Genomic DNA, 11,936 nt, shown 5'->3' with positions numbered 1-11,936 from the left:
TTGGCATATTTCAATCAATAAAGCCAGTATTAATTTCATTTATGTGGATTTCAAGCGAGTTGTCAAGTTACAAAGGTTAGCTTTGAAAGAAAAAACACATTCAGGTAATGAAATTTTGACTCTTAAAAGGAACAAATTACTGCTAACAGGAAAACTTAGTTCCTCCGACCCCACCCCGACTCAAATCAGCAGCTTCAAAATTAAGGAAGCAAAAAAGCATATGAAATTTTAAATAGAATTACAATAACTGACTGAAGAAATATTGGCAATTCATACTCCAAGTTCATGAGTTGCTATACATTACAATATAGGAGCTCCTGTGATAAATACTCAACGTTAAACAGGAAAGCTCAATGATTAAAATACCAAATAAAAGATAGAAAGTGTAAATTCTATTGATACAAGTTACACGAAGAGGAGATAGTCTACATTCACATACAACTCTTTCAGCTTTAAAGACAAAGTCATTCCTACATCCCAGACGTTTCACGTATCATCGGAATTTCTACATTTTACCTTATCACGGCTAGCGCTTGCCGTTCAGCTTGCCCTCCTGAACATCAACTGGCAAAGGTGACCATGCAACAGAGTCCTGGAGTTCAGTCATCCTCCTATACATAACCAGAAATGCAGTTATCAACAAGCTCATAGCAGCCACACAAGGTACCAGAACACCGACTTTTCTTCGTGGCCAACTCTGCAAAACAGACCCCACTGAGAAATCTCCATCAAGACTACCGGCTGAGTTGTTCATCTTCATGATCTCCACCCCATTCAGGATGGCATTAGTTGTTGATGGACTACTTAGGCTGGACGGGCCTATGCTTATGGTCACAACTCCCGAGGCATCCGCATCAACAACAAAATCAGCATAGTAAGGAGAAGCCAGCATTCCAGTAAGGGAAGAGAGATCCAAATCTTTATAAGCTAAATGCCCATTGACGTAAACATCGAAATAGAGCAGATAAAGAGAAATACTGTAGATATCACAGAAATGCATCCGAACGAGATACTTATAACCAACAGACACAGGGAAATCCCATGTAATGTTAAAATTGGGACTGGAGACATTGGCATCACCCATCACACGGGCAGTATTGTAAACGCTGTCTGGTGCAACTTCACGACTTGCCCCTCCCGGCTGGTACTTAATCCTGCCACTGGAATAAATCGATTTGGAAGCGGCGCTCAATCTCAAGAAGCTATCATCAGGAATCCAAGTTCTCCAGAAGGAATCGTTAAAAGGCGTAACCTTGGGACCTCCTACGTTGACTCTGTAAACAGTTTCCATTGCCTGTTTTGTCAGGCCATCAAAATTGTCAACTCCCTCACAATTTACGAGTCGAGCGGTGTCTGCTATAAGATCCCCAGGCGCAGAAATGACTTCGATTGCATTAACAAAGGCAAGCGGAGCTTCTTTTGAAGGTATAAACGAGATGACAAGTTGGCTACTATCAACCCAGATGAAATACTCTTTTAAAACAGGGCTATTGTCGTGACAGCCAAAATCTCTCAATAGCAAGAATTCGTGAACCGAAACATGGAATCGAGCATCGGAGAGATTGTAGTTTGACGAGGAGAAAGGAAGGAAATGGAGACGTACCAAATGAGTGCCCCTTTGCTTGATCTCGAACTCGTATGTGGAGGGTTTCCTGAAAACCCTAGCCGTGTGGTAAAGAGGCGAAGAACCGACAGATGGGTTTTGATCTGTGAGCGAGATCGTTCGACCTGCAGACAGGTATACCTCTCCAGACTTGGACGAATCGCCGATGAAGTGCCTATTGTCGACGGTGGTCTGAGCGGTGGATCCACAATCGACGAGATAATTATCCACGGGAGAGAAAGCGGAGGAGAAATTCAAGAAGATGGAAAGCTGCAGAAAGGAGAAGAAGAGAAGGCGGGAAAGAAAAAAGCTTGGAGGATCAGCCATTTGAAACGGAGAAGGAATTCGGCGTCTGGATGGGCGATCAATCGGAGAATAGAGTAATTGGGGTTTCTCTAGCCTCGCATGTTCTTGTGAAATTGATGAGATTTGAGTAATAGGGGGTTTCTCTCCGCGTTTCACCTGTAAAACGCAGAATAGCTTATAGCTGTAGGGTCATTCGTCCTTGGTGGCCTTTACGCGTAAGTTGCTCAACGCGTCGGTGTCTATGAGATCACATCAGCACCCTACTCTCACGCCTGACATGCACATCTCACCGTGCATTGGTAACATCTCCCGTATTTGTTTATGGGAGATGTCCCCAATACACGGTTGCGATGTACTGTGGGGAACTCCAGTATCTACACTGTGGTCCAAAGGACGGAACTTGGAAATTGGTTGGTTCATCCTCACTCCTGAACCTGTTTTAAGTGGATCATCCGAGCCGATTATTGTGACACAAGCAGTCGCACTGTGTTTTGAAGGCAGCTGTTGCAAATTTTAGCTTTCATAAGGTAAGTAATGGAAATTTTACTTATACTTACTTTATATTTTTTAACCGACTCAAAATTATTGACCTTTCAGAAATAAGTTTTCATATTAAGACGATATGACCTCCGTGAAAAATACAAATAAGAATTATATAATTATATAAGAATCTATGATAATAGATATCTTCACCCTTATCATTCACGCCTTATTCCAGCTGTATGGGGTCGATTATATGAATTTTAATGTCATGTGTTCTATTATTAATTTATTAATGTTTAAAGAAGTGTTTTTAACCCGTCATTGATTTGATGGTTGAACTGTGTATTCAGTCGTCATTCTGGGTTTGGTTTCTCTAAAATTTGGAATTTGATCAAAAACCTTTTATATGATTAAAAACCATCCAATTAGGGTGGTTGAACCATTGATTCATCTTAAAAAGTGAGGTTGACATTAAATACATATGCAAATTTTTAAAGGCTATAACTTGTCCTCGAAGCTTGAATGTCTAATTGGAGTGTTTTTTTTATTTTATTTTGGGTAGTTTTTCAATCAAAATTTTTACAAAAACAAAAGGTTTTTGGCCTCAAGTTCCAACTTTTAACATTTTTTACAAATAAAATAAATAAAAAGTGAAATAAAAATATAATTTAAACATAAATTAATGTATATAATATTACATATATATATATTAATTTGCTTATGTGGCATGGTTTGACCCATTCAACCCGGATGATCAAGAAGTGACACATGACCCAAAAGAAAAAAAGATGGTCAATTTTTAAAACATTTCTTACTAATTTATGATTCTATCCATGTTATTTTTTGTCTATCTCTAGCACTTTTAGCCTATTTCAACTTGTAACAAATCCGATAAAATATTTTTTCATATAATTTAAGTTTCAAAAATATGCAAACGATATATAGGTTTTATAAAATATTAATTATTATGTATTAGATTTGAGTATTTGTCCATAATATTTTTCTCAAGGGAAAATCTATGATGTGGGAAAGATATTATGGTATGGAAAGAGTTTGACTAATCAAAACCCACCAATGAATTTTGATAAATAATACCTTATTTGCTACCACATTTATGATTCCAGTTTATTGCTCAATTGTTTTTGGGATATCATATCTTTTTCATATCATAGTAGAACCCTTCTTTCAAACATTAAGGGGTGCTTTGTAAATTGCCACATCAGCAAAAAAAAAAAAAACATGTTCTTAAACTGTTTTTTTTTCAAAGAAAAAAAAGGTTCTTAAACTGTTTTGGGGATATCATATCTTTTTCATATCATAGTAGAACCCTTCTTTCAAACATTAAGGGGTGCTTTGTAAATTGCCACATCAGCAAAAAAACAAAAAAAAAAAACATGTTCTTAAACTGTTTTTTTTTCAAAGAAAAAAGAGGTTCGTTTTGTTTCAAAAAAATACATGTTTTTGAAAGTGATGAGGGGTAATTTGGTCATCCAAATAGCCTCGTGACACGTGGCCTTCAAGTAACACCTCGACCCAGGATAAGCGAACAAGCTCGAAAAGTTAGCCCGAGGCACCTCACCCAAACCGACCTCCACCTCGGTCGGGCCAAACTGATAGGTCCCCTAACTAGCGATGACCTATCTTAGAGGCTGGTCGAGCTATAGAGATCAACGGTGACCTGTGAGGAGAGCCCCTTGATTTGTCCCGACAACGCGTTACCAACCCGAGTAAAGACAATTCGGACACTCTAACATTCTCTCTTACAAAATACATCAGCTCACCCACTTCCAACTCGACCCGAACAAGGAATCTTTCAAATCAACATCCGAGTCATCTAATACGAGGGAACAATCAAATCACGCTACATCAGAAAACAATAAATAATACTTTTTAATACAAAAATGAAATTTGTAATGTAGAGATTATATAATTTATGAAACATGATATAAATTAACTAGATAAAAATATATTTTGTAATAAAAAATTCAACAATATACTTTACTGTTTTGATTTATACTTTAATCCAGCAATAATCAAAACAGTTCACATTGTAAAAAAATAATAATTTGTTTTCAAACTAATTCAGGCCCCGTAGGGAAGGGCATCACATGTTAGACCGGACCCACTTACCGGGTTAGTAGTGGTAAGCTTATACTTGGGAGTTGGGCCCCAATTTTATTCACTGAGAGGTTGCACTGTTGTGGGCTTGAACCTGCACCTCCTAAAAAGGAAGGATGCTGGGTAACCAACTGAAGTGAACTATGGACAAGATCATTGAAGTTGCATGTCTTTAATCAAGAGGATGGAAGGTAAGGCATATTGCCACACATATCGAGAAGATAGCATTACTGCGAACTGACTGACTAACCATGGTCACTCAAACGATATAACTATTTCCTCCATCCCTAGAGTTTTAATTTAGTGCTATGTAGGGACGCATTATCCCCGCTTTGTGTAGTCCCTTTTTCTTGATTAATAAAAAAAGTGAATTATTGGGTCATTTCATTAACATCACAAATTTATAATATATTATTTTGTTAGTGTAAATTACAGATAGATATTTTATACTTTGGGGGTAGTGATATAACACTTAGTCTGAATTTTCAAAAATAAATAATTCAGTTAAACATTATATAATATCAAAAATACATTTCTTAAGTATTTTTTAGATTATTCTATGGAATAAAATCATTACCAGAGAATGTTAGATCATCAGAAAATTTGAATATATTATTTGTTGTCTATGAGAACGTCATCATGGAAAAAGGTTCGATTAAATGAGAATGATCTTATAAACACATGAAAAGGGTATTTTTGATATTATATAATGTTTAACTGACGAAATACTAATGGAGGGACCTAAATATGTATTTTTTGAGAGTTCAAGATACTCTAGGGTTACAATTGGGAGTTTAAGACCTAAGTGTTTATTTTTGCAACCTAGAAACCAATTTTAACTTCAGAGAAGCATTAGTCCTTTTCTAATAGAAATCAAAAGCTAACCTTGTTTTTCTTGTTCTTGGTATTGCATGTCTGTCTTCCCTACGGGATTAGGATGACCACCCGTGGAAAACACCGATATGGTCATCTTCGAGAACATTATTGTCAGGTAAGGGGCCCATAGTCATTGAGACACCTTGCAATATGTTCATTACGTGGTTTTTGTTGTCACTGAAACTGATAGGCAACCATGGTGTGATCCCAAAGGCAATCGAACTTTAAATGCAATGCTGCTATTAGAGAAGGGAAGGGATACAAACTAGGAAACAAAGATGGGGTCGTTCAGTGGGGATTCCCTCGCCCAAGCCAAGTCATTTGCCTAAGTAGAGATAATGGATCCCTGCAGCAATGACCAATGATTTCTGACCAGTGAGAGGGGGTGTTCTCGTATAATCACTCACCAAGAATCTTTTTTTTTTTTTCAGATTTATGTGGAGATCAGAAAAAGTTTATTTTCCTAGATATCATTTATCCAGTTAAGTGAAAATTGCTAACACTTGAATGGGACAAAAATACTCTTTTAATAATGGTTTTTTATGGCTAAAATGATCATTGCCTTATTTACATGAAAAATAAAAGAATATGGGTAAATGCAATTATCCGGGTAAGTGTGCTGAATAAGTAACTTGCCGAAAAGTAAACGAGGTCTTAATACTATATTGTTGGATTTGTTGAATTTGTAATGTTGATACTTGTGCAATTTCACGTACATACCACAATCCAAATGACAAATGCACGTATCACTCAATTAATATCTTGGTGACTTGGTGTTGTATAGAACTCTGAATGAGTCCGGTTCTTTTAATAACAGGACACTATAGTCGCACTCCATGAATAACAACATAAAAGTATGATAGATGTTCTTGATGTGCGACTGTAATGTCTTTATGGGAGATAGATCCATATTACTTAGAAGAATGGGGATGGAATAAAGTTAAAAAAAAATGTAGGTAATAGTGGATTATTTTGATAGATGCTAATTCTTTCTCATATGGCAACGGCTTTCTTATACTAACCAATGAAAACTCACAGGTTTGTAATTGGTCAAATCTCAAGGGCTATGATGGATGAGTATAATACCAGAACACCTCCCTTGTGAATATTGATGAATTTTCATTAGTTTATATATTGGTGGTGATCGGTACTCAGCGGGGTCTTTACTTGAAAGACCGCAGAATGACTCCCAAGGACGTTTGGTCGGAGGCAGCACAGAAAAGGGATCTCAGACCTAAAATCAGAATCAGAGAGAGAGAGAGAGCGCATAATACGATCATGTGTGTGTGATTATGCAAGGCGGCCATTAACATTCACAAAGCAAGGAGCTTTTCTCAAAAGGAGGGATGCCATTAATTTGTCGAATGTCGGGGATTGTTTGGTAGTGTTGTGCCATGCACCCACCACATAAACACTATATAGACATGTCAATCATAATGTTTGATTGGGGTAAAATGCAGGTAAACACTCGTAAAAGTGCATAACCCCACACTTGGTAAATTGCACTAGTCATTGTTGGGGTCAGGGGAAACATTGAATAGACGAAATATCTTCCCATTAAATAAAACATGTAAGTACAGAAATTTTTTCAATGCATGACTGTAAAAGAATATAAGCACATCTCCAAATCGGCATTTGTTGCAACTGTACAACGAGGATAGCTTGTTTCCTATAACCGTACCTATACTCCAACCCTGACCACAGCAGGATTTGACCCCAAATATATATATATATATATACCAACTAAGCTAATTGACATCATCCATCTGATCATGTATCTTGATGCAAAGCTCTTGATCACTACCTTATTGATCAGGATCCGAGTAAAGTTGGCACTCTAATACTTTAGAACTCAAAAAAAAAATCAATACAATAAAATTGGATATTTTTGCTAGGTAAATTAAAAACAAGCATTTCATTCCAAGTAAAATAGATATTAGTAGGAAAATATTCAAATTTAGACAAATGGCCGACTCTAATACACCCAAATCAAACCGGATGATATGGATCGTGTCCTAGAACCTGAACCCAATTATATAAAGCCAGACCAGACTTAGTTGGACTAAGCACCATTGGGAGAATTTAGGGTATGTTTGGTGAATAAGTACTTATGAATTAAGTACTAATTTTTAAGTACTTCTTAGTGTTTGGGAGGTTTTTTGCAAACCATTTATACTTATTTTTTGTTATAAACTTATAGTATTTGGTGAGCTGTTTATTCCAATAAGTACTTATATTTGTGGAAATGGCAATTATAACCCTAACTAATTAAAACATATATTTGACATTTTTTGAATATTATATTGACACATTTTGATGAAAAACAATACAAAAAGAAGAGGGCACCACTAACTAGCTATTGTCAATTAGGTGCTAGATCTGAAAATCCATTGCAAATTAGGGCACTATGATCCAAAAAATAGCATGGGAGAAGGAAAGGGTTTAGAGAAATGAAGAAATTGAAGCAAATAATACGAAGAAAATGGGGTTAAATGATGGAGTTTCATGCACCTACATCTGTGAGAGCTGTGAGAGTACTAAGATAATTGTCGCCACAGCTCCTGGATGATCGAATTGAAAAGGCAATAGAGTTTTATCATCCTTTGAAGAAGGGGCAATCCTTGAAAATTACAGAAATATTTGAGGATAGTTTTGTCGACAAAAAGAAATAAATGCTTATTAAATAAGCACTTAATAAAAACCATCCATTTCTTGCTTTTTTTTCAAGTGTTTGTTTTCAAAATGAGCACCTATGTTAGACATTTTTGTCAATTGTCAAACAAGAATAAGCACTTATTATCCACATGGTCCCAACACTTAAAATAAATACTTATTACAATAAGTACTTATTTTATGATTTCTGGCATTTCTGCATATACGTTCATTGGGGCATATTAATGCTGTGAGTCCTGACAGTAGAGTGTAGACTGTGGACGGTAGCTACTGGCCTAGTGCGTACTGCCTACTTGTTGGGCCACTTTAGTCTTGATAATTCGTTCCATTTGTTTGCAATGCAATTTCATTTATACGAGTACAAATGCATGAAAAAGGCTTGTATGAGAAAAATGCACAATGCAAAATGTGAAACAAAAATGAATCGGAATCTGAACTAATATCATTTGCACTCCTATGCTCTTGCATCAGTATAAATGAAAATACACTGTAAACAAACAAACGAGGCCTTCAGAATACATTATCCACCAAGAAGGAAATTTGACATTTATTTTTATGCTCATTGATTGATATATCTATCAACAACATGTAATTCCCGTATAATTTCATTTTTTTCTAATAAAAATAAATAAACAAATAACATTGAGAAATTGAGAAAGAGGAGGAAGAGGAAGGGTTATTTTATGCTCTTTATCCTTTTTTTTTTCTTTCTATATTTCACTTATCTCACCTTCCCTGCATACACCCACATCAATAACCATGCTCTCACTCTTCACTGAAGGCAAGATCCTGCAACAGTTTCTCCTCGGAGACTGCACATTCAACAGAAATATATAAATTAAAGACCACATAACAGCATTTACATGAAATTAATATGACGAACAGAGCTGACCAGTACCAGTACTGTTTAATTAGTTAATTACGGTCTACTGTAAACAAAAAATTGGTTTCCAGTTTCCAAATCCCAAATTCCATGCATATGTCCGCAGGAATGGTGGATGAAAGAAGACAAGTAGACAGCAAAATTAAATGAAACCGCTTACCTTGTCCCATAGATGGGGGTCGGGTCTCTTATAAACCACCACGCTCTCAACACCTGCAGGATCAGGCATCTTCCACCTGCAAGCTGGATGTGGAACTTGATGCCGAAGGTACTCGCTCACGGTCTGCTTTGTGGCGGGATCGTATCTTGCGGTGGAGAGGTAAAAGACGAAAGGCTTTTGGCAAGGATTCCGGGTCACGGGGCGGGTGTTGAAGGCGTAGGCAGTGTAATCAGCCCTTCTGTACCAATTGAGGAAAGTTCTTGAAGGCATCTCCATCTCCCGGGGCGACAACACTCCCCGGATTATCTGAACGGCGAAGCCCCAAGAAACAGAGACGGTCCAACTCTTTGGCTTGTCGTAGCAGATGGATTGCTGCATGAGGCCCGCCGAGTCGAGCTTCTTTGGCACCATGAGCCGTTGCAGGGCCTCGACGCGGGTTACATTGGGGAAGATGGGCTCCACTACATCGATGTGGTGCAACGATACTAGAGGCGTCACGGGGTGGGCCGCGAGGAGCCCAAATAAGTTGCCATACACATCATACTGATGAATAGTGAATACAAACACACACAAATGGCCGTTATTACTATCTATCTATCTCATATTCCGATGCATCACAAGTCAAAATGACCAGACCAGACCTACTAGATCAGGCCACCCCAGACCGAGGACCAAAACAAATTACACCGTGAATGGCGACGGCCCTGCTGTGGTTCCAGCTAAGGAACAACGTCCTTTAAATGCGTACAACTGGCATCGCACACCAAGTGTCAAACATAAATCCACCAAACAACTTGTTCATATCGCCCGAAAATAATAGTAATACAACATTAACATTGTTACGAGCGATTTAGCGAATAAACCCACAAAAGTGATGCCCGACTGAGTGCCGCAGGGGACGGAAGACAAAGGGCAGAAGTGATCGATATTGAACAGAAGTAAAACCTCAAAACAAATGAAGAACCCACATACCAGCATGGAAAGTAGCGAATGCTCCTTCCAACGACGGATGACAAAGCCACGTCATCCATGTTATCACCTAAAGTTTAAGATTCTCTTCGTATGCACGACGTGGCTCTTTCATCCACCGACCACCGTGGTGAAAGGAAAGAAAGAAAAGAGGACAAACCTGGTGAAAGCCAAGCTCCTTCGTGAGAGGTACACCGAGCTCAGCCATGCAAGCTTGCATCCGATCATCGGAGCCGTACAAGCCTGGATACCTCTGAATGCACCTGTCTTGCATTTTATCAAGCGCCTTGGCCAATGGGTAGCTGATGGCGAATCCTCCCCCGCCGTAGGCCATGCCGTAAGAGAAGTATATATTCTGTAAATGGCTCTCCGACAAGCTCCCGATGTAGTAGAACTGATTATGGTCGTATTTCGACAAAACCCTAACCAGATTCTCTGGGATGAACACCGTATCATCATCTCCCATCACGAACCACCTCACGTTCTTCATTCCCAATCTCAGTGTCTCGGACACGATCCTTGAGATCCGAATCGCTGAACGGTGACCCTGTCGGTTCGTGTAAGGAAATTGGGACGTTTCGTCTGAGATCTTCAAGGGAGGCAGCCCTTCATCCTTGTGGGTCTTTACGGGCTTGTCCAACCATACGATCCCCCGCATCTTATCGGGTCTCCACCATACCTTGATGTAATGCTTTCTCTGCTCCCATAACCTTGCAGAAGCTGCAATGCCGAACACAATTTGATGGAGCCCTGTTGCTTGGGGGCTTTTCCGATTCTCTTCTAGTCGGACAACTTGAGCCGTCCGATTGCGCCTCGCCTGCACGGCGGCGACTGTAATGTTGGAGGTTCGAGAAGAAGATGAGGGCGAGAGATGGTAGGAGTTGAAGGAGCCTTGTTGATGACAAGGGCTAGAAGTGGAAACGAGCTTCAAAGTGTAAATAATGTAGGTCACAGAGATCACAAGAATGAGAAAGACCAAGAGCTTTGTGAGAACTCGAGATGGAACTGCGGAGACGGAAACGGGATTACCGGAGGGGCTCCTCATATGATCCCAAAGCAGCTTCTCTGTCCCGTTCCCCTTCATTGTCTATGGCTGGGCAGTCAGGGTTGGGCTTTTTCTGGGTCGCAGCAGAGACGAAAAAGCAGAATAACAAAGAGCAGTACAAGAAATCAAAACGAGGACTTCGGTTACTGTTTAAACATTAAATTGAAAAGGGCGTCACTTTGCTCCGTCAAAATTCGACTGGTGAAAGTCAGAGATATGGATACGGATGCGGATATGTTTTCAAAATGTATGGATACAAAACGAAATAATATATAAAAACGTTTAGATATATTATGCTTTTCACATAAATACATTAATAATAATATTAAAAAGCTCAATTATCTATGAATAAGATAAAAATGCGTACTTCAATAATAAATTATATGAAGAAAAATATTATAATAAATAATACTGGAATTTTAGAATATTCAAACATTACACAATAATTATCACTTTTAATTTCAATTTTTATAATTATAATTTTCAATTTTTATTAATTTTTGAAAATATTTATTAATTTAGTAGTTTTATTTAAATAAAAACTATTTTTAAATAATAAATATGTTTTTTTTTAACATATAATGCTTTTATTTTACATAGAATTGTAAAATAAAACAAATAAATCATTTAAGGTAGATAAAATAAATTATTTATAATTTTCAGTTTTTAATTAAGTTTTTTGAGGAAATTAAATCTTAAATTATTAATTTCAGTTTTTATAATTATAATTTTCTGTTTTCCATTAAAGTTGGGAAAATTTATTTATTTAGTATTTTTATATAATAACTCTATTTTTCAAATAATAACTATGTTTTCATTT

The 11,936-nt window shown here is 37.6% G+C and overlaps 2 protein-coding genes across 2 annotated transcripts; both read right to left on the bottom strand.

Moving 5' to 3' along the window:
* Positions 1-248: 248 nt before the first annotated feature.
* On the bottom strand, positions 249-2,089 carry LOC104595985 (receptor-like kinase). The gene has a single exon (XM_010256943.3). It carries the CDS (start codon positions 1,928-1,930, stop codon positions 527-529), a length of 1,404 nt encoding a protein of 467 aa, XP_010255245.1. The 5' UTR covers positions 1,931-2,089; the 3' UTR covers positions 249-526.
* Positions 2,090-8,479: 6,390 nt separating this feature from the next.
* Positions 8,480-11,275, bottom strand: LOC104595986 (uncharacterized). The gene is made up of 3 exons (XM_010256944.3): positions 10,232-11,275; positions 9,103-9,645; positions 8,480-8,871 (listed from the first exon to the last, which is right to left on the bottom strand). The coding sequence occupies exons 1-3, from the start codon at positions 11,153-11,155 to the stop codon at positions 8,770-8,772; spliced, it is 1,569 nt and encodes a 522-aa protein (XP_010255246.1). The 5' UTR covers positions 11,156-11,275; the 3' UTR covers positions 8,480-8,769.
* Positions 11,276-11,936: the final 661 nt, after the last annotated feature.

The sequence above is a fragment of the Nelumbo nucifera genome, chromosome 1 (genome assembly GCF_055504915.1).
Source record: "Nelumbo nucifera cultivar China Antique chromosome 1, China Antique-T2T, whole genome shotgun sequence".
Taxonomy (NCBI): domain Eukaryota; kingdom Viridiplantae; phylum Streptophyta; class Magnoliopsida; order Proteales; family Nelumbonaceae; genus Nelumbo; species Nelumbo nucifera.
Note: the sequence above shows the minus strand (reverse complement) of the source record. Positions and strands in the feature narration are given on the sequence as shown.